Raw genomic sequence first — 22,410 nt, 5'->3', positions numbered from 1 at the left:
CCTGAGGAATCAGGGAGGTTAGTTAGACACTTTGTTCAAAGTCACACAGCTACCAAGCGGTAGAGCTGGAATTTGAGTTAGTGAAGGGGAGAGAAGCCCACGGATGTTGCTTTGCAAGTGGGGATGGAGCCCAGCCTCCTATGAGCATTGCCCTTGAGAGTGCAGAGTGCTGTGTGTCCCTGGTCATTCTACCCTCCCCCCCATGTCCCCAACATATGACCACACGCTTTCTAGGGAGAACCTCCAAGAGCAGTAACGGTTGGGGAATCTCAATTCCCGCTCTGAGGATCCCTCCCACCACTTACCCCCAGCCCTCCCCAGTTTCTGTCCAAGTTTTTGAAATGCTTAGAAGCACCTGGGAGCCAACTCATGTTTGTATTTTAATAAATGCAGCAGAGAAGAGAGGGGTAGCAGGGCAGAGGGAGGGAAGGGGATGGCACAGGAGGCAGATGCAGAGCAGGCTGTCTAGGACCCAGAGGGACAGAGTAGGACAGGGGACAGCCCTGTGAAGAGGGGATGTGATTCCTCTCCAGATTAAAGGCAGTAGGGGACCCCTTGGGTCAGCAGCAGGCACATGGCCTGGTGAAGGTGGGGCAGCCGTGGCTTTCTTCCTGGAGGGATCCTAAGATGCCAGTTTGTACAACCTTGGGGTGTGCTGGGGAGACAAAGGGGGTCCTGTGACCCTTGGACATGCTGCCCTTCCCCTCCATTCTTACCCCACGCAGTCTGGCCACAAGCTCCTAGGCTCTCTAGCCTCCCGAAGAGAGCTCAAGAGGAGCAGGGCCGGGATGGAGATGTGTGGCTAAAATCCCCTCCAGCCCATCTAATGCCTGCTCAGAGCTCACCGACTGCACCATCCTGGCCCCCAACTCCCTGGGCCCTTCCCCGAGTGTCAGCAGCAATTTCCTGGCAGGCCTGGTGACAGTAGCCTGAGCTCGCCCAGGGGAAACCCAATGCCATGGTGTCAGCCGCGAGTGTCCCCTGGTGTCTGGGGAACGGGGCTGAGACTGTGCAGATCTGAGCTGCCCGGAGTGGGGCGGGGGGGGGGGGGGGTAGGAGACCGGCCACCACCCATCCCCACAGCTCCCCTCTGCTTTCCGCACTCCGTGGGGGTCGCCGTGTCCTCTCCCCCTGCATCCAGGGACCCTGCCTCTTTCCTGTTTCACAGCCAGACCAGGGCTGGAAAACATCACCCACGGTGACAGAGACGGGAGCGCCCGGCTTCAGGGAGGCACAGGCTAGCGCTGGTGCTGCCCCAGCCTCTCGGGCACTCGGCACTTCGCGGCCAGGCCCTTCGATGGTGGCCGGCGGCCGCGCCTTCTGCTCTGGGTTCCCCTGGGCCACTGGCTCCGTGCGAGCCCACCCGGCCACCCGGCCACCCGGCCACCCGGCCACCCGGCCACCCGCCCGCGGGCCGCAGCCAGGAGGTTCCTGCGGCCGGAGTGCGTTCCGTCTCTCCTCCGCCTTCTCCTCGGTCCCCGGGGCTGTTTTTCAGAAACTGGCCCTTGAGGGCAGAGCTGGTCGTGTTTCTTGCCTCGGGCTTGCCCTCAGCGGATGGGCGTGAACACACTCACCGAACCTGACCGGCGCGGCCCTACGTGTCCCCGGCCTGCTGGCCGCAGAGCAGGGCTACGCAGCCCTGGGTCGGGCGCACTTGAGCCCGGAGGCTGGGGATCGTGGCGGAGGGAGGCCCGGCTGGTCGGGCCAGAGGGGCTGGGGCTGGGGTTGCCAGAGGCCCGCGCCAGCGCCGGCAACGGGAGCTTCCCCGCGGGGGGCCTCCCGCGGCCCTGGCCCCCTGCCCGGGCCCAGCAGCGCCCCGGCCTGCGCGGCCTCCCCAGGCCTGCCCGGCCCACGCCTCCTGCGCCACCTGGACGCTGACCAGCCTGTGATCCGCATGTGTTCAGCGCTGTAGCCTGCAGAGCTCTAGGCTGCCTCAGGCTAGGTAAGCATGTCTCCAAATAAATAACGGGGGGCCTGGGGGGCGCCATCGGTTACAGTTTCAGCTTCGGTGGCGATCTCGATCTCGGGTGGGGAGACCGAGCAATGCGCCTCTCGGGGCGCCCAGGCCCTAGAGCTTCCCTCTGCCTCCAACACGGGCGCTCAGGCGCCATCTCTCTCTCAGATAAATAAATACCTGTTTTTAACAAAACCAAATAAATAATATACAGTTGTTCCCAAACTTGGGGATTTTATGGACCCATTAAAAATGGCTTTTAACTGAAGGGAGGAAAAAGTTGGACAATTTTTATTTTGCCAAAAATAGACTTTCTAGAAGTCCTGCGTTCATTATGTTTGTAACAGGAAAGAAAGAGCATTTTACATGAGAAAAAGGATGATATCATTTCAAATTTAGAAGCTAACTAAGTGTAACCATATAAAGAATTCGCTATTGGTTTCTTCTCCTTCACTTCCAACTGGTAATAGCATCTTCATGGGCCAGAGCCCTTCTGTGGACCTGGATTAGAAGATCCAGATCTGGGATCCCTGGTGGCTCAGTGGTTGAGCATGTGCCTTTGGCCCAGGTGATCCTGGAGACCTGGGATCGAGTCCCTCGTCAGGATCCCCACAGGGAGCCTGCTTCTCCCTCTGCCTGTGTCTCTGCCTCTCTGTGTGTGTCTCTCAGAATAAATAAATAAAATCTTCAAAAAATAAAAAAAGAAGACCCAGATCTGTCCCAGGGAGCCCATGCTCTGGTCTAAGGGCTAGTCCAGACTCCTTGCCTGCCGTCACCTCACAGGCGCCTCCAGGCAAGCGTGACCCAAAGCACTACTGGAATGTGGGTACAGCCCATCCAGGCCCTTCTCCTGGTGCCTGGCGGCTGGATGGCTGGGAGGGTCCCGGGAGGGACTTTGGGGAGCTCAGCCCTCAACTGTCTGACATTATTGTTTCCATTGGCCTGAGGACTAGTTGAGGCTGTTCCACCCACAGGGGTTGAACTGTACCGGCTTCTTCTCTCATTGGCAGTGTGACCTTGGACCAGTTCCTGAACTTCTCTGAGCCCCTTTCTTTGGCTCACAGAGCTAATGTGAGTATAGCCACTCATATGGCAACTGTACCTTGCATGGCCGCAAGGGCTTTTCCTTAAGAACTGGCTAAATGAAAAAAAAAAAAAAGAACTGGCTAAATGTCCCCGGATCCCAGAGCACCCAGGATCCTGGCTCCCACCTGAATCCTTCCTCCACACCTTGCAGGCTCCACATCTTCATCAAATCTGACACCTGCCCAGGGATAAGACCTTTGTTCCCTTACTCTGGCCCTGACACCTCCCGTTTTCCACTGGATTCCACGTTTGACATAATGGTAGCACCCGTGTCCCGCTAGTGTCCCCCCATGCACATCAGGGCATGAAGCCTGAGTCCAGACATCCCTGCTTAGGCTCTGTGGCAGCGCTTGGCAGGGGCTCCTCCTGCGGTGGGTGATGGAGATCATCGGTGGCTGTCCCTCACCTCCTTCCCATCATCCCTCATTCCAGACACCCCGAGGAAGCCCCTCCCTCTGGAAAAAATTACTCCCTGCTTCTCTTCTCCTCTTCTCTTCTCCAGGAAGTCCTCTACTCCCAGGACTTCCTGGGCCTCCTACCACCTCTCTGTCCCGCCTCACTCCAGCACTAGTTGGGGCGGCGTGGGGGGGTGGGGAACCTGTGTCTCCTCTCCCTCCTGCCATCTTTTCTTCCTCCCTAGCCCTAGCCCTCAGCCCCCAGCCCCCAGGTCCTCTCCTCTCAGCCCTTATCTGCCCCAGGATCTGACCCTTGGATGCACTCTCTGCTCTGCATGCTCCTGACCCCAGGATGGCATCACCACCCGGCCTGCCTGCCCCGGGGCTAGCTCCGGCCTGCTCTCCTTCCCTTTAAAAGCCCCCATGTCTTGAAGCTGATTAAAACAAACACAGCTCGTATTTTTGTTCTTAATCCAATTCTGCACTGGGCTAGGGTCGGGGAGGGAGGATAGGATGACAGAAGCACATTCTTCCTTATGCCAGCGGGGAAAGCTAGACCAGGTACCCCCGAGAATCCCCCAGTGGCTGGGCGGCCATGGGCCCAAGTGGGGTGCTCCGGACAACAGTGGAGCGAGATTTAGCTGTGACTCCCAGGGGGGCGTCAGGAGGAAGGCCAAGTTCCCAGAGTGGGGAGGGCAAGAGGCCCTTCTGGGAGCAGCCAGCTGTGTGTGTGTGTGTGTGTGTGTGTGTGTGTGCAGGGACTCCGAATAGAGGCCTTTATTCTCTCTAGCTTGCAAACAGGACAGGATCTGCTAGTCTCAGCTGACCCCTTCCCCCGACATCCCTCCTCAACACTTGGCCTTGGAGTTCCTGAGGACATACAGACCCAGACACATGCTGTGGGCACTTTCTCCTCTTATAGGCAAGGCCCATAGGCCTCTGAAAATTCTGTTACTGTCTGAATCAGAGTCCATGCCTCCACACCCCCCCTCCCCGAATTTCCTGATGATGGGACCATCAGCCCTAGAGCTTGGGGGAAGAAGGGGTGAGCGCCTGCCATAGAGCCTGGGGGAGTGGGGGAGCCCGGGAGCCCAGTGATGTTGTGGGCAGAGGTCAGAGGCAAGCGCCTGGGGTTGGAGCTTCCTCTGCCACTTACTAGTTGTGTGACCATAGGCAGGTTACTTATCTCTCTGCACCTCAGTTTTGTCATCTGTAAAATGGGGGTAATAGTACACTTACCTCATAGGATTGCTGTGAAGCTGTGTATGCTTAGAATGAGAGAACAGTGTCTGGTGCTGTCCTCAATACACTGTCTCTATCTGGAATGTGTTGTCCTATCTGCCATAATATATATGATACCATACGGTGCTGCTGTGGGAAGTCTTGGTTACCATTGCTGTGACTGAAGGCAGCTGGAGGTCATCCTAGGTCTGTCACCTGATAGGTCTGTGGCTCTAAGCAAATCAGGCCTGGGTGCTGAGACTCAGGTTTGCACCTGTAAAATGGGAATGAGCTCAGCCCCAGAGAAAAGCTGTAAGGCTCCAGTGTAGTAATAAACCTGGACGAGCCTGACACGCATATGTATAGGACATTATTCATTGGCTCTTCAAATTGCAGGATTTCAACGTCGAGCAAGACCTTAAGAGACAATCTTGTCTAAGAGCAGAGGGCAGAGATGGCTAGATCCTATAGGAAGGGGAAAGGCAAAAGGGAGGAAGAAAAGGTAAAAACCAAACAGAACAGTTCTGAGAACCAGAGTGAGTCTAAGGAATATGAAAGGGGAAGAATGAGGGAGGAGGAGCAAAAGCTGTCCTCCCAAAATGAAGCAGACAAAGAAACAGAAGAGGGTCAGGAAGGGAGGGGCAGCAGGGAAGGATGGGAAGAGGCCTGGGAGAGGGGACAGTGGCAGAGCCCAGTGCAGGGCTTCCCTATCCACCTTGGGAGCCTGTAGGGCTAGGATGACTCCCTGGCTGAGGACCCCAGGCAGGGGCCGGCGGAGATCCTTCCCTGCTACCCTGCCAGGCACGTAGAGCCGGGAGATCTCTGGACCTGCTAGGACCAGAGACCCAGCTGGGGAAAGCCTCTCCTGGGCTCTTCCAGAGTCTCCTGGCCTGGAGAATTCCAAGCTGTGCATCGGAGAGATGCTAAAAAATTCTTTTCGCTAAATCCTTGGAAGTCTACAGCTTCGCAGTCTTGCGGGGCTAAACAAGATCCTAAAGGTCAGGTTGTCTGTATCCTAGCCTATGACAGCTCACCAGAATGGGCTGAGTGCCCATTGGGACAGGCCCTCATTACCCTTCCGGGGCATTTGCTGGGCCCCTTCCAAGGCCACTCTACAGTTACGGTAGCCACAGAGTGGTCAGCAGGTCAGTAACAACTTTGCGAGTCCTCTTTTGGTGTCCTATCTGAAGGAAAAGGGGCGAATCTGAGGGGGATCCCAGCAGACCGCCTGACCTACCGAGGCCAGCCTGGCACCTCCCAGGTGCAGGAGTGTCCCATCTTCCTTCCCCGTCCCACTGTCACTCTCCTGGGCTGCGACAGTTCCCCACACCACAGCAGTTCCCCACACCACAGCTAGAAACCAAGATGCCTCAGTAGGTCAGGGGGATGGGGACTGAAATGGCCCATAAACGTCTAGGGCTCCCCATAAACATTGAGCAGGGGCTTTGAAAGCCCAAAGCACTTTTATGTGCTAGTTAAAGGGCCTTTCTGTTGTGTCGCCAGGATTTACCAGGAGGTGGGTGGGAGAACCGGGTGAGGTGAGGCCAAGTGCAGCCTCCACCCTCTGACCCTCCCCAGCTTTGGCCTTTTCAGAGCTCTGATTCTTTGGGTCCCAGAGGAGAATGGAGGAAGGGAAGTGCTTAGCGACTTCTTGGGTGTCACACTCTATTTACCACACAGGTACCATGAGGCTCTTCCTTGGTCTTTTTCAGTCCCGAACCAGCCCTGTGGGCCAGGGGTTGGCCAAGGCAGTGACAGGCCAGCCGTGTCCATGGCTGAGGGGAAGGAGGCCCTGGAGACAGAGGCAGAGCTCTCAAGAGGCCAGGCTACTTATGCAGTTGTTAAGGACTAGAATGATCCAAATGGCTTCATTTAGGAGAGATGGCTCCACGGCCAGTCTTGCCTATGCCCTGTGTCTGACACCAGCACTGAGGCATCACAGGGAGAGAGCAGAGCGTCTGCCCCTATCTGGACTCCATGAGTTAGGGATGCCCATCCATCAGCCTGACTCCGTGGGACACCCTGTCGGAATGCACTGACCATGAATTTAAACTTCGAAACAAAACAAAACCCTGAAAAGCTCCACACGATCAGTGCATTATTCCGGCCCACTGTCTGTCTGGGAGTGATGGGCTCTGTGAGTCTACTGCTCTCTCTGGGAAAGCTGAGAAGGAGCTTCCCTGATCCACGTGGGGGAGGAAGGAGCCCCTCCTGGCTCTTCCCCAGCCTCCTGGCTACACCACCGCAGAGCCTATCAGGCTCTGAGCTCCTGCCTGTTGAATAGAACCCAAGAACCGAGGTCCCTGGCCACCCCGGGAGGCCAGCATTATGCCCGGGGATTCACACATCATCCTACCTCGCCCTCTTTGCCCAGGAGACACCCGTATCCCTCCCCACTCTACTCCTGGGGAGCATTTGCTGAGCTGTTCTCCTTTGTCAGAGCCTCTGGCCCAACAGGGCCTGGGTTCTTTCTTTTCAGCCTCCCAGCTGGGTAATATCACCCCCAGTTTGCATATGAGGAAAAATGAGGCTCGAGGTCCTACTTGGTGACTGGGGGAAAGTCCAGCAGGGTGGTGCCTTTGGTTTCACATGCATATAGGTCTCTGCCAATTCTCCTCGTGCCAGGATGCCAGCCTGCTGGTCTGTCCCTTTGCTGATGCCCTGGGCACTTCGGTCTCTGCCTCTCAGGCCAGGCTTGTCTGTGCCTGTCCAACAGCCCTGTGCTCTGGGCTGCCCACTCTCGTTGTCCTCTCCTGGACTGCTTCGTCCTCAGCCCATTCTTCCAGGAGAGCCATAGCCAGAGTACCCCCAAGCTCTGGGACCTGGAGCGTAGGTTCAGGGGCTCTGTACCCAGGCAGGGGGGTTCCTGGATTGACCTTACCATGACCCCTGTCCGCTGCCTGCTGGCCTGAAGTGCCCATCATGGCCTCAGGCCTCTGGCATTCTTCCCTGATGTTCCAACTCCCCTCTGCTCCTCTGTGACCCTATAGAGTTTCCCCAGGTCTGGCCAACCAAACACTGCCATATGGGAGAGAGTTACATTTCCTGTATATGTGTCAAAATATCTGAGCGGATGTGAAATAGATCAGACATGTATAAAAATAAACTTATATGGGGTGACTGACTACTCCCCTCCAGGGGGAACCAGCGATTCACTCATCTGGGGCCCAGAAACTTGGCTGGGGCCTTGGGGACCACTCCCCCCATGCGGCTCCCCAGGCTCCCCTGCCTCACTTCCTTGGGCTTGGTGCCAGCTCCTCTCCTGGAAGGATGTGCCCCAGGGGACCACGGGTACGGGAACCCCTGCGAAGTAGGGCTGACGTTAACAAGTTACCTCTCTGGGCCCCAGTGTCTTGATGGGGGTGGTAGGGCTTGCTTTTTCAGCTCCCCCTTCCCTCTGACAGTCTGTGATTCTACAACCCCGGGGGTCCCAGGCTAGGCCAACCTCTTCTGCTGGTCAAACCATGACTGCATCTCAGTTGGACGTTTCCCATTGCATTCATGTGAGGCCTGGTGGACAAGAGGGCGGGGCTCTTTCTGTCCAGGCACCCCTGCTTGAGTTCCCTACCAAAGCTTGTCAAGGTCATCTGCTTGTCAAGGTCACATTGCCCATCCCCCCTGCTTCTAGCTAACCCTGCGTCTGACTTGATTCAGTTAAACAGGGCTCGTTTTCTTTATTGCTCAAAATTTTCAGGAAGCAGCCTCTGAGCTTTGTTTTAGGAATTTCTCCTTAAATGCGATCTGCAGTTCTTCTGCGCTCAGCACCCTTTCCCTCTTCTGCCCAGCCATGTCCCCACACAGGGGTAGGTGGCTGTGGGGGAAGGGGGCAGGGGAGTGAGTTTGAGAGCATGCACTGTGGTTTTGGACACTTAGAGGATTCCGACACCAACCACTCTGTGACCCCTGAAGCAGCTTGCGGAGGAGAGCCACAGGATCCCAGCAGATCCCGTTCTTGGGCTGTTGGTTCCTGGCTGGCAAAGAAACCAGCCTGGTGGCACCTGGTGGCAGCTTCCGCCTTTGCCCCCCCAGCCAAGGGACTCAAGGGTCTCAGGGTTGAAGATGCAACACCCAGCATCCAAGCTTAGAACCCAGAGGCAAGTCCCCCTTTTCCATTTCCCCAAAGCTGCCCAGGCTGGAGGCATCCTTTTCCCATCTGAGCTCAGATCTGGCAGGCGGAGAGCCCAGCGTCACCTCACATACGCTGCTTCCTGGCCTTAGGGTCGTCGCCACGGACCCACTGCTTCTCTCAGGTGGGCAGCCGTCATCCCGCCCGGAGGCTGGTGTCCACAGCTGGAGCAGCTCTCTGCCTCCCACGGCCGCCTGCCCCCTGCCCGCCAAGCCTCTTCTGAGCACCTTGTGTCCAGGCCAATTACCCACGCCAGAGATGATCTCAATCCAGGAATTACTGAATCCGAGGTGCAGGACTCTGCTGGTGGGAAGACACACAGGTATGTTAAGGGCATCAGGAGGGTCAGTGTTTCGGAGAGGCTGAGGGGGCGGGCAGGCTGACAGCTGGATGTGTTGTGTTCTCTCCAGGGCAAAGAGCCTGTCTGTAGACCACTCTTGCCGGCCCCTGCCACCCTTGGATCTGGCCCCCACTGCCATGTACTCCTTGCCTGACCACGAGCCACTTAACTCTTAATCAGGTCCCTGTGGGTGAAAGTATGAGTTGACTTGTCCAGGAGTCCCAGGTGGTGTCATCTGTCAGGGACTTAATGGACAAAGGAGGCCAATCCGGTGTGATATTCTTACAGCTGACTCAGTTGAAGGAATTCTATAATCTCCTTGGGAGAGGAGGGCAGACTCTGATTGGGCCTGAGATTTTCTATTGGTTGATACATCCCGTGCTGCTGTCAGGAACATTCCATCAGCTATTGGTTGGAATAGAATTTTCTCCCCCTTGCTCTTGGCTCTGGCCTTTTCTCATGGCTGGCTGCTTATGGTTGGTGCCACCGGCTGGAGAGTAGGTGGTCAACTACTGCAGCAATCAGCCATCTGCCCAGCCCAATGCCCCACCTGCCAACTGCCCACCTCGAATCCAAGTTCACTAGCTGCCTTGTTCAGTTATGATTCGGTCCCTCTTCTCCTCACAGAGGCCTGCCCCCCAGGTAGGTCATTTCCCCCAAGTCCAGCCTCGCCTGGTCTGTTCCCAGCTTTCTTCCCCCTTTTCTCTCTGGACCTCCATTTCAGTCCTAGTGTTCTTCGGGGGCAAAGATCGATCACACAGCAGATGTCATCCCCCTGGGCAAGGACCTGCCTTTAGTTCAACTGAGAGAAGGGGCCGGTGGGCAACACTCTCATCTAAATATGGCCTTAGCACACTTAGGTCAACAGCCCGGTTAAAAGGATGGTTCAAGCTTCCCTTTTGAATGGCCAATCTTGGCATCTCTCCAGGAACAACAAGGAACCCCTTTGGATCCACAGGGTCAGTGTGGCTGCATCTTTAGAGTAGCCTCTGGGTTCTCCATCCAGAGCTGGTTGGGGACTTGCAAGACCAGCCGGATTAGGAAGCATCCAGGGCAGGGCTCTGTGGGCACCTCCTCTGTCCTCACTTTTAATGCATCACGTTTGATCTTTGCTGCATGGTGGAGGGTTCCTGCCACTCTGATTGATGACACAGATCTTCAAAGGAACAGTCACCCCTAGAGGGAAGGGAGCATTCATCAAAGTTGTTTGGGGGGTGGGGATACTGGTACCCACGAATGCCAGGCCCTCCAGGACCCATCTGGCCCTCAGACGGGTCTGTGTAGCTGCCATCATTCCACTTGACCCAGGAACCCCTTGCTTCTCCATTAAATCCAGCCTAGATGCGACTAAATCTGTTTTTCCTATTGTTGCAACCAAGACAAGATTATAGATTTTTTAGGATGCACTTGAGACTACAGGAGAAATAGTACTCAGAGACTGGAGAACACACGATGAGTCACAGAGCACCAGTCCTATGAATCAGAATCCGCCCCGTGATGCTCTCTGCCTGGCCCGGTGCCTCAGCCAGCAGGGCCCTTGGGCTCTCCCCACTCCCTGGCTCCAGGTGAGGAAGACAGTTTCCTCCCTGACCCCACAGACCCCTCCCGAGCCCTCTGACACTCTGAGCAGGTGCCGCCCACAGCCTCCTGAAGGCCTTTCCTAAGCTGGCCTGGGCGAAGGCTCTTCCTAGGTAGCCCCTCTGTCCTGCTGGGACACTGACGGCTGCTGAAGGCTGGCTCTGCCCAAGCTGGCTTCCGGGAGCTCTTCCCCTTCTTAGGACTGACGGGAAGGGCTCCTCCCTCCGGCACCTGCCCCTCTGGAGCGCCGCCTCCCAGGCCTGAGTCCCTGCGAGGCTCCCCCTCGGTCCTGGTGACTTGGCAGAGGTGCCCACTGTCTCGGGCATGTCGCGGGCCTGGAGCGTGCTCGGCAGCGGGTGCAAGGGGGGCTGCTGCCGCGAACGCCCTGGGCCCGAGGGCCGGAGCCTGCGCCTCGCTCCCGGGACTCCCGGAGCCCGGGGTGGTGGGCGGCCGTGTCCGGGGCACACGGTAGTTCAGTGCGGCTTCACGAGCGGCTCGGTGCCGGGGCTAAGGGCCGGCGCCAACTGTCCCTGGGCAGCTGCGGTCGCACAGCCCCGCCGCGGATGGCCGAGGGGCGCCCCGGGGGACGGGAGGTGGCCGAGGCGCCCCGGCCGAGATGATGGGCCTCCAGCCACGGCCGGGCCGGGTCTCCGCCAGGGCTCCCCGAGAAGGTGCGGACGGAGGGGGAGCCCACCCTGGGCAGCGGAGCTCCGGCGGGGTCCTGGCATCTCTCCAGGCTGCCGGAGCGCGGCCGCTGTGGGAGGGAAGCCCGGTCGCTGGCCCCAGCTTAGGGCCGCAGGGCCTGTGTGTGTGGATAAGGGGGCGCCCTCAGCCGGGATGCCCTCCTTGCCTTCGTCACTGGGGCAGATCCTGCTCCTCCTCCAGTGGCACCCACAATCCCTCCCTGAGAGCAAAGCCGTGGAGCTGGCCGCCGGGGTCCAGAGCTCCTTCCCTGAGGGGTGGGGGGTGGGAGGGTGGGTTGTGTCCCCACAGGGGCCTGTCTTCCTGTTCTCTCCTCCAACCTCAGGGTGGGCCCCCCCCCCCTTGAGCTCTGTGCCTGGAGCATGCCCTGCGGGTGTGGGCAGGGGCCGACTGGCCGCCTGCGGGGGGGTGGGGGGACAGGCTCTGGCCAGGGAGCCTGGGTGCCTAGGCCCCGGGGGGCAGAGGCCCCATCCCCGGGGCGGGGTGGCCGCTGGAGCCGGCCCAGGAGGTCGCCAGTGACATCTAGTGGTCACAGCGGGCCGCAGCCCTCGGTTCCAGGTGTGAGGCCTAGGAGCGGGGCTAGGCCTGGAAGTGTGTTCCCTAGGGCTGCGGCAGCAGCGTGGGGCAGGATGCTATCTGGTGCAAGGACCCAGGCCACAGAGACGCTGGGCGGCCGCCAGTCGGTGTGGGCAGGGCTGGGATGGCCACCTTCTTTCCACTCCTTTTACTCCTTGGTCCTAACCGGCTGGGCCCAGACGCCTCAGCCTCAGCTCCCAAGACGTGGCAGGGGCACCTTGGGGCCCGCCCTGGAAGGTCGTAGACTGCTGAGATAGCCAGTGCCAGCCAGTGGAGGAGGAGCGGGCAACGGGCCTCACTGAGCTACCAAGCACCTACTCTGTGCCACAGGGCACCGCAGAGGGCAGCTGGGGGCACCTCTTTACAGCTGCTTGTTCCGTCCTGGGCTAGGCTGACGGAGCCCCGAGCAGCCTGAGAGGCCCCTCCGTGAAGGGGCAAGGGTCCCTGGGGACAGCTACAGGCGGTGGCGTGGGCTGAGTGGGTCTCTGGCAGCAGAGGGCAGCCGTCGCCGGCAGGGCATCTGGGACCCGCCGGTGTCCACCCTCCCCCTGCTAGTGGGTGCTCTCTCTTCCAGGGTGCCTGAGAGTGTCGTGCAGTGCTGCTACCCCCTGGGCTGGCGTGGCAGTAGAGGCCCAGGGGGCCCCGACCCACGACCGCAGGCTCAGGCTCCACTCTCTGCCAGAGTTTGCCGTGGGCCATTTGCAGCTGCAAGGAAAGAGAAGAGGGACATTGCTTTCAGAAGGGAGGCTACAGAAGTATTCGTTGCTCTTTTTTTTTTTTTTTTTTGCAGTGACAAGTCCTTTCTCCTTCTCCACTCTTCACTCTCCTGGTACTAATGGGCCTTCCTCCCGCCGCCCCTGCATGCCACTCCTGGGCCCCGTACCTCCTCTCTGGTCCCTTCGATTCTCCCCTTCGATTCTCCCCAAGCCCCCTTTCTGCATATCCTGTGCTTGGCCCCCATGGCCCTCATGCTATCCGTCCCCCTCCCCAGCCCTCCCTGCATCTCCATCTCCATCTGTCTTTGCTGCCTTGGTCTCCATGACCCTTTCTCCCACAGCTGCTGTGTATCCTCTCTTCCCTAGTCTCCTGCTTTCTCCCCCGCCTCCCCTGGAGGGCCAGCCTGATGTCCACAGAGCACAGTAACTCGATAGCTTGCTCAGGGACGGAGGTGGGCAGAGGTCATACGTATCTTCTCCATGAGCCTCTTGTGCAGCCCAGGGAGGGTTGAGCTCTCCTCACAGCCCAGAGCCCCCGGCTGTGGGCAGTGAGCATTTGGGCCCTCTTCCCCCTGGCCCGCCAGGTCTGCAGAGGGCTGCGTGGCCCACCTGCCTGCGGACGCAGTGACAGCTCACCCGGGCTGGTTGGGGGCACGCTTTGGGCTCGTTTCTAGGTGTGACGGGGTCTTCCCTGACAGCCAGGGCAGCAGAGCACACATTTACATGGATAAGTTCATCTAAATACGCACGGAACACCTTCATGGGTCAGGCACTGTGCTGAGGCCCCGGGGGCACGGCCTGCCTCTTCTGGCCCTTGCCGCCCCCTGCGAGGGACGCTGAGCGGTGGTTGTACCCCCGAGGCAGGCAGGCAAAGGAAACTGAGGAGGGGGCTTGCGTCAGGCAGGCCCCAGGCTGGCAGGGTGACACATGGCTTTTATCTTATGGAGCTCACGGCCTCCGTGTACCAACGTCCAGTCAGGCTGTTCAGGAGTATTGCCAGGGCCTCCGGGTCCCTTGGCGTTCACGGAGCTGTCCCCAGACCCCCGCCCCTGACACAGACCCTGCACTTGTTTCCCGGTGACACGATTGCATTTGTAGCATTTGTAGTTTGCGAGAGGGGTCGGAGCCCACTGTCTGCATGTGTTCATTCTTTCCCCTTGGTCGCAAAACCCAATCGTTCCCGCTAACCTTCCCCCAACTATGGCAATCATTGTCTGATTGTGTGCTCTGATTGCACAATTACATTTTCTCATGCAAATTGCATAAGACAAGCAAGTGCATGGGAAAAACTATGAACTTTTTTTTTTTTTTTTTTAATTTATTTTTTTTTTTTTAAAACTATGAACTTTTTAGGATCCAAATACAATTTGAGGACTCAGCAAGGTGCCCCCATTGTCTCCTTGCGGAACATCTTAGGGAGGTGGCAATCATCTTTCTCAGTTTCCTGGGACACCCCCAATTTTGCTGCTCTGTCCTCATGGCCCATTAGGAACATGGGACTGTCTAGACCAGGGAGCCTGATTTGAAAAGCATGAATCAGCAGCTGTGGCCCTCAGAACCCTGTCACAGGGGCACCAAGTAGCCTTGGAGAGACTGAGCCTGAGATGTAGCTCTCACATGCTTCTGGAAGCCAGATCCTTCCCCAGTCCTACCGGTGTCCTGGGCAGCACCCCACTCTGTAAATGGTCTGAGGGGAGAAACTAGATAGAGGCAGGCAGCTTCTTTCCTGCCTTCTTCCCCCATGCTCAGAACTCTGGCTCCTGCCACTTTCTTCAGAAGACCCACGGCCAGGAGAGAGATTGCAGGCCATCTCACCTTCCTTTGTATCCTGCAGAAGACAACTCAAACTTGGCCCCCTCCAGGAAGCCTTCTTGGATTACTTCTACTAGGGGCATCTCATATGTTATGTTGTGCGAAGACTGTCCATCCCATGGTTTATCTACCATGAGGTCCTTGCTTCCAGAGGCTAGGGACTTCCACAGTTGGCCAGGGAGAAGCCTCATCTAAGTTCCTCACACACTATATGCACATTTGCAAATTCTGTCTTTCAAATGCACCAAGAGAGTTGATTATTTAAAGAATACTATAGAAGATCCTTTGGTAAAGATTAGAATCACTTTCTGATTTATTTTTTATGTAATTTTGGATTTTCATCTCTCTAGGGGAGGAGGGAGGGGCAAGGGAGAGGCTGCAGGCAGGTTTTTATCTTTCCATAGCCTGTCATACTGGATCCTCCATCCTCCTGCATCGCTCAGCATGTTTAAATTTTATCATCATTCAACAGACGTGTATTTGAAGCCTTCTCTGTACCGGGCTCTTCCCTGGTGGTAGGGGTTACGAAGACTGGTAAGATTCCCTCCCTCTGGGCAGCCCTGGTGGCGTAGAGGTTTAGTGCCGCCTGCAGCCCGGGGTGTGATCCTGGAGACCTGGGATGGAGTCCCGCGTCGGGCTTCCCTGCATGGAGCCTGCTTCTCCCTCTGCCTGTGTCTCTGCCTCTCTCTCTCTCTCTCTCTCTCTGTGTGTGTGTATCTCTATGAATTAAAAATTCCCTCCCTCCGATAGCTGGTGAGGGAGACACAGACATGTGTTAGGTGCATGCTCAAGAGGATTAATAGATTCATGGAGGGAGGTGGGACTGCTTCTGCCCAAGACTGAGGAAAACAGAAGAAGCTTCATGGAGGAGGTGGTTTTTAACCAGCCTTGAAGACTTCACTTGGGACAAGCAAGTTTGGTAGAGTGGAGGATGCAGTGTGGGAAAGCAATGAGGTTCAAGAGGCAAGCAGGGTGGGGCCACGGTGCTGTTGAACGCCAAAGGAGGCTGATTTTGATTCCAAAAGCTAAAAGGATTAAACTGGGTGGCGTTACACAGAGGAGGGACTTGGCCTCACTCTTATTTAGGAAGACCCCTTTGGCTGTGGCATGAATAGACCCAAGTGGGTGGGACTGGGCAGAAGAGATGGACTATGAATTCTGAGCCACAGACTAGAGGAAGGTGAGAGCCTGAATTGGCTTGGGGTCAGTGGACATACAGATGGTGGAGGGTGGGTTTTGGAGACATTGCTGAAGAAGAATGGAAATGGCAAGAGGGCTCATTTGGTTCGGGAGAAGAGGAGGAGGGTGGCGGGGAAGAGGTAACAGGGGGACTGGAGCAACACTCTGGTCGGTGGGAAAGGGCAAGATGTCAGGGGCTTGCTTTCTCTATGGACTAGAATTTGGGTCCAGCCAGAGGCTGCCAGGACCCAAAGAGAGGGGTGGTGGTTGGAGCGACACTGGCCAGGGGATCCAGGCTGTGTGCTGTGAGAGGGTAAGTCTGGAAAGTCCAAGGGTGCTGGCAGCCTGGAGGTGGTGGTTTTGAACTAGCGTTCAAGCATTGCCCAGGCTGGAGAGCTGAGCACAGCCGTGGAGCACGGAGAGTGGTCTGCAGATCTCGGCCCAAGGGTTTTGTCTGGTCACAGAAGCACGCTCTGCACCTGGGCAGGCCACGCAGCCAAGAGGTCAGCACCCCCACTAACCACAGGCAGGAGCCTGAGCACACACACCCGGCTTCTTTGCTTCTCAGGTGGGACAACCCAGGGATATAAGACCAACCTTCTGGAGCACCAGGCAGGATTGAAGCCTCCCAGGTACCCACCAGGGCCACCTGGCATTACTGCAGTTTGGTCTTCTCTCGCTGCCTCGTCTCACCTCCTCACCTCTTGCCGCTTCCCGGGGCTACCTCCTGACTAAACACGTGGAATCCCTGTCTCCGGGCCTGCTTCTCTCAATCAGAAAACGTGTAAAGTGCTTGACCGAAAGAAGATGCTTGATAAGTCAATGTTAGCCGGCTCACTAGACTGAAAGCTTCAGGAGGGCAGCAGGTGTCCACTGTGATCCCATCTCTCCTTGGGGAAAGGTCCTGGTAAAGAAGGCACCCAGGAATCGACAAGGACTTACTTCCTTCTGCTACCCTGTCCCTTTGGACTCTTCTGTTCTCAATCCTACTCTCCTCTCTCGCTTCATGGAGGAAGGATGTCCCGTGCTGAACACATCCCTCTAACTCCCCCAAAGGTCTGCTCTCAAAATGAGCCCTCCCGCAGCATTGTGATGTCACAGCGCATCAGCCAATGGCTGTCCGTTTGGGCCACCTGGCCTCCTGGGACCACTGCCCTCCATTGATAGGGAGAAGCCACCTTCTCCTGCCCTGGCCCTTAACCTGGGGCAGCCGCAGAGCATGGATCCCTCCTGATTCTATTCTTGGCCCCATGATTCTCACAGTCAAGCTGCTTCTGGGCCGGAGATGCAGCCTGAAGGTGTCTGGGCAAGAGAGCGTGGCCATGCTGAAGAAGCTGGTGTCGGAACGACTGCAGGTGCCCGAGGAGCAGCAGCACCTGCTTTTCCGGGGCCAGCTTCTGGCTGATGACAAGCGTCTCTCCGACTACTGCATCGGGCCCAATGCCTCCATCAATGTCATTATGCGGCCCTTGGCAAAGACGGCAGCTGCAGAGGCCCACCAGCCACAGCCTTTGTGGCACCATCTGGGCCTGGTCCTGGCCAAACACTTTGAGCCCCACGACACCAAGGCAGTGCTGCAGCTGCTGAGGCGGGAGCATCAGGAGCGCCTGCAGAAGATAAGCCTGGGGGACCTGGAGCAGCTGGCACAGTACCTCCTGCTGCAGGAGCCGTTAGTGGAGCCTGCAGGGGAGAGGGGGCCTGAGGCTGAGACCTCAGAGCCCCAACACAAGAAGGAGGAGACGGAGGAGGAGATAGGGGAGGAGGACCAGGAGGACAAGGAGGAGGGGAAGGCTGATCAGTAAACTGGCCCATCGTACTCATTTGCATGCTCAAATTCGCCTGGCCTCATCCTTCTGTGGTCCCTGGCGACTCCCCACTTGGCTCCTGCTGGTGCATTTGCATTCTTACCCCTTCTTAAAACTTCAGAGCAGCGGGAGGGATTGTGGACACCTCTGTCCGCTCTTGGGCCTGTGGTACCCCCTGTGAAACATAGTATGATTCCACTCCCATTACCATCCTTGAAGGAGTTCTGGCCCTAAAGGGGTGGTCAAAGGCTGCTTCGCCTTCCTGGGCTGGACACCTCCGCCTAGCCTGGACACTCCTCCCTGGGCTGCACGGCTCCTCCTGGGCTGAACATCCCCTCTGGATACCCCCACCTGGGCTAGATACCCCAGCTTGGGCTGGACAGCTCCTTCTGGGCAACCTTCCACGCTGTCAGTAAACCTCCTGCCCAGAGTCTCCATGGCCTTTAGACAGACCCTCTTTCTCCTTTGGGACAGAAAGACAGATAATGTGAGTTCATGTCTGTCTGTCCCCAGGCCATGACACCTATCCTTGAGATGTCTGACAGCCAAGAGATGAGGCGTGTTGGGTAGCTGCCCCTCGACCTCTGCATGAGGCCATCCCTGACATCTGCCTGTGCTTCCACAGCTCAGGGCAGGGCTAGCAGAGGCAGGAGTGGGAGGAAAGTACCTACTGTGTGTCAGGCCCTGATTTTTAGGGAGACACACGCAGACCAAGAATAGCTGGAAACGGGAGCTTAGGCAGAGAATGTCATTTGCACACTCACTGTGGTCCGTGTGACAGACCCCTGCCTTACCCCCTCACCAAGTCTCATCAACTGGTGGGCGTCCCCGAGCCCCCCTTCCCTGCCCAGCACTGCCCAGGCTCCCCGGGACCAAGAATGGTGCCAGTCGACATCCTTGCCCCCACAGAGCACGCAGCCTGGATGGACAGACAGGGTGGAAATGTGACAAAGCAGCCACATGAAAGAGAGTGCAGCCCATGTGACTAAATACCCAGGCAAAGCCGCCACCTCGCAGGGCGCTGGGCTCCCATGGGAGGCCCGTCTCACAGGCTACAGGACTGCCGGGCCTCTCCTCTGCTCTGGTGTGAGACAACGGCCCTTGCCAGGGGCTGAGGAGCCCCTGAGCCTGTGTATGAGGGGGCAGATAGCTCCCTGAGAGCATGTCTTCCCAAGTCCCTAAGGTGCTATTACTGCAGTCATTCTGTGATGGAGACAGAGGGGCGATGAGGACAATGTCCTGAAAGGAACACACAGGGCCGCTTCCCTGGAAGCCCCCTATCTTTGGCATGGGGCCCTGGAGCCGATTCCGGTCCCAGCTCAGCCGTGGTCTTGCCGCGTGACTTTGGTTACCGTACTACACCTGTCTCATGCTCAGGTTTGTCACCGGTTTGAGGGGGGTCATTAACCAGTTGAGCCTTGAGTCACACAGGTCTGAACTGTGCCGGTCCACTCGGTGGATATTTTTTTGATAAATACAGTACAGCACCGTGAATGTATTTTCTCTTCCTTAGGATTTTCTTAACACTTTCTTTCCTTTCACTTACTTTATTGCAGGAATACGGTATATAATACAACATACAAAATGTGTGTTAATCCACTTTATGTTGTTGGTAAGGCTTCTGATCAACAGGTGCTTTTTAGTAGTTAAGTTTTGAGGGAGTCAAAAGTTATATGCAGATTTTTTACTACATGGGGCAGGGGGAAGGGGTCGGTACCCCTAAACCCTGTGTTGTCTAAGGGTTGCCTTATGATGCCAGATGCTGTCTCAACCTTTATGTGAGGGCGGGAGAGAGAGGAGGATTCCCCATGTAACCCGAGGGTGGGAGGGTGAGCATGAGTTAACCTGAGCTTTCACATTGTAGTCGCCTTTTCATCAGCCTGTGATTACCAGTCAGGCAATGCTATCAGCATCCACTTCCTCCCAAGATGTTTGTGAGGGTCCTAGTCATGAGGACGGCGCCATCCAGGGCGGTGCCTTCTAGCAGAGGGGGCCTCGGCCTGGCCAGGTCTCTGCTGTGAGCCTGCTGGTAGCAGAGATCCTCTTCAGCCAGAGCATTTCGTGCTCCACGCCCCAGCCTCTGCCCCCACGGCCAGGAGGAGGGGACGGCTGCCTCTGAGGGTGACCTGGGTCAGGTGTGACCTCTCCTGGGGCACTGGCGACTCATCGTGGGGGCTGCTGCAGCGCCCGCCGCCCGCACCCCCACCCCCCGCGCCCAGGCGGCCCCCATCCTCCACCCAAGAGGCTTTCTGAAGGCTCTGTGGCTGTGTTTGTACCACAACACAAATGGCTGTGCCATTTGCCAAGGGGGACGGGCCTATTATCTTTACATTAGGGGAACTAATAGCCCATTTCCCGAGAAATCTGTGGGCGATAAAAAGAAGTGAGCCGTTTTATTCCTTTTGCTGAGAGGAGCTGGCATGAAGGACGGGGAAGCCCTCGTTTTCTCTCTAGTTAGTGGGGGTGTCAGGGCTGGCTGAGAGCAGCCGCCTCCACCGCTTCTGTCCCCAGCGCCCAGGCCTGGAGGACTCCAGTCCCAAGGGAGCGCGAAGAAAGGTTCCGCCCCGGCCCCGCCCCGCCCCTGACCCCGCCCCGGCCTGGGTCCGGCCCCCTGGCCCCGCCCCTCCCGGCCCCGCCCCTGACCCCGCCCCGGCCGGGGTCCGGCCCCCGGCCCCGCCCTCGCTCCTGGCCCCGCCCCTCCCGGCCCCGGCCCCGGCCCCGCCCCACCCTTGGGCCCGGCCCCCTCGCCCCGCTCCGCCCCGCTCTGGCCCCGCCCCGCCCCTGGCCCCGCCCCTGCCTGCCCTGGCCCCGCCCCCGCCCCTGGCTCCGCCTCAGCCCCGCCCAGGCCCCCCCTCCCCGGCCCTCTTGGCCCCGCCCTGGCCCCCTCCCAGCCCTGCCGCAGGCCCGGCCCCTCCCACAAGCGTTAAGCAGAGGCCAGGATGCACAGGTTCTCATTGGAACTTCATGGGAACTTCCTTCCCTTCCCTTCCCTTCCTTACCTCTCCCGGTACGCTTTACTCAATGCCAGGTTCACTGTGCGCTGACAGCCTTTGTCCCTTCGTGGAAGAACTTGCAGGTATCAAGGAGCAGCAGTTGGTGCATGAAGGAGGTGGGGGTGGGGCAGAAACTCCAGAAATATTCTGTAGGGAGAACCCTAGCCCTTGGGCTGCCCGCCATGGAGATCCTTCCCTGGGCTGTTTCACCTTATTTTGAATTTAACCCGCTGAAGGCTCTCTGTTCTCTTCTCTGCTTTCACCAGATGAGAACTGGTGGGAATGGGGAAGATGCTCTTTCTACACTGCAGCCCTGGGCATGTAGCTCTGCCGCTTAAATCCCCACAGCACCTCTCTCCCACCATGAAAGGACACACCGGTCCCCACAAGTACCAGCTTTGCTCAGGTAGGAAGCATGTCGGGACAGCCAGCTCTGTGTTTCGATCCAACTCCTGGTTCCTCCATGCATCACCTGCAGGCCGACACTCTCAGTCCCCTGGTTCCTGGCAAAATGGTCTTTCCATTGGAAATAGGCACAGCATCCTTGTTCGTGTGGTTTTTTTTAATCAGTCCTTTATTCTTTGATCAATAAACACTGGTGGCGGTCCTACTATGTGTGGGGCTTGTGCTAGTGACTTAGGCCGGTAGATGAAGAGCCCTGCCTTTCTGAGAAGGCGGAACAAAGCGGGGCCCCTTCGCCCCTTGCATGGTACAGCAGAGGGAGCTCGGGAAGCCCCTCACATCCTGCCTCAGCCCATGCTCGAGATGTGCTGATGTGTTGGTAGCTAGGGGACTTCACTGTTGTCCCTAGTCCTCAATGATGGCTCAGGGAATGGTCTTTCAGGATGGAAATTCTTGTAGATGTTGGAGAAAGAGGGGCCTTAACAATGTTCCAGGGGCTCCAGAGACCCCAGATGCCTCGTTCTATCAGAAGCAAGTCCCAGGTCCCACCCACATTCTTTTTTTTTTTTTTTAATTTTTATTTATTTATGATAGTCACACACAGAGAGAGAGAGGCAGAGACATAGGCAGAGGGAGAAGCAGGCTCCATGCACTGGGAGCCTGACGTGGGATTTGATCCCGGGTCTCCAGGATCGCGCCCTGGGCCAAAGGCAGGCGCCAAACCGCTGCGCCACCCAGGGATCCCCACCACCCACATTCTTGAGAAAGAGATCTCAACAAAGGCACAGACACAAGGAGATGGAGATCGTGCCTGTCCACCACAGTGGGTGCTGTGCTATATATAGTTTTGTATATATGAATGAATGAAATTGACAATTAAGTAAAGGCTTAGCTTCAGTCTGGTAGCTGTGGTTGCTTCAGCTGAGGCTCAGGGAGGCTTCAAGGAGGAGATAGCATTTGAGCTGGTGAGGGATAGGCTCCATATGTCACACCTGGAGAACTGTCATTTGGTTTAGCACACCCAGCTTGCTAGGTGCCTCATGACACCCAGAGCCACACAGACACACCCAAGGTGCACACCCATAAACCAAAAGACAACCCTATACCCCAAACCCATAAGGTGGATTCCTCATTGGCAGAGCAGGGTTTGCAGAATGAGCTGGAGGCTCTGGGCCACTTGCAGTGTCAGGGTCCAGACCTTGCCTTTGGGAGTTCAGGCTGTTGGAGTCTGGCTGGCCACTCTCAGTGCAGGCAGCTCAGCCAAAAGATCCCACACGGCAACTTCAAGGATGGAAAAGAAAAGCTTTGCAGAGCCACGCCCGGGAACTGCTAGGGCTGGAGGAGGAGGTGGCTTGGACCAACTTTGCTGTGCCCAAGTGATGCCTCGGGTGTTCAGAGGACACATGGGGACATGGAGCTGGACATGGGGGTGCACACGTTTGTGTACTGGTGGCAGTTGGGCTTTGCAGGGGTACCTGCACGTCAGCCCATGTCTGTCGGGGAACAGAGACCCCGTTCTCTGGGT

General features: G+C 57.4%; 1 protein-coding gene and 1 long non-coding RNA gene across 3 annotated transcripts; one reads left to right on the top strand and one right to left on the bottom strand.

Moving 5' to 3' along the window:
• Positions 1-14,795: 14,795 nt before the first annotated feature.
• LOC111096346 lies at positions 14,796-16,776 on the bottom strand. Of its 2 annotated transcripts, none has more exons than XR_005361016.1 (2): positions 16,283-16,776; positions 14,796-15,256 (listed from the first exon to the last, which is right to left on the bottom strand). It is a non-coding gene; the product is annotated as an uncharacterized LOC111096346 (long non-coding RNA). The 2 variants fall into 2 exon arrangements; XR_005361017.1 differs by having other exon boundaries at positions 14,796-15,015.
• A 24-nt stretch (positions 16,777-16,800) lies between these two features.
• Positions 16,801-17,519, top strand: UBL4B (ubiquitin like 4B). Its single transcript, XM_038541045.1, has one exon. The coding sequence runs from the start codon at positions 16,936-16,938 to the stop codon at positions 17,485-17,487; it is 552 nt and encodes a 183-aa protein (XP_038396973.1). The 5' UTR covers positions 16,801-16,935; the 3' UTR covers positions 17,488-17,519.
• Positions 17,520-22,410: the final 4,891 nt, after the last annotated feature.

The sequence above is a fragment of the Canis lupus genome, chromosome 6 (assembly GCF_011100685.1).
Source record: "Canis lupus familiaris isolate Mischka breed German Shepherd chromosome 6, alternate assembly UU_Cfam_GSD_1.0, whole genome shotgun sequence".
Classification (NCBI taxonomy): Eukaryota; Metazoa; Chordata; class Mammalia; order Carnivora; family Canidae; genus Canis; species Canis lupus.
This window is presented reverse-complemented; position numbering and strand designations above follow the sequence as displayed.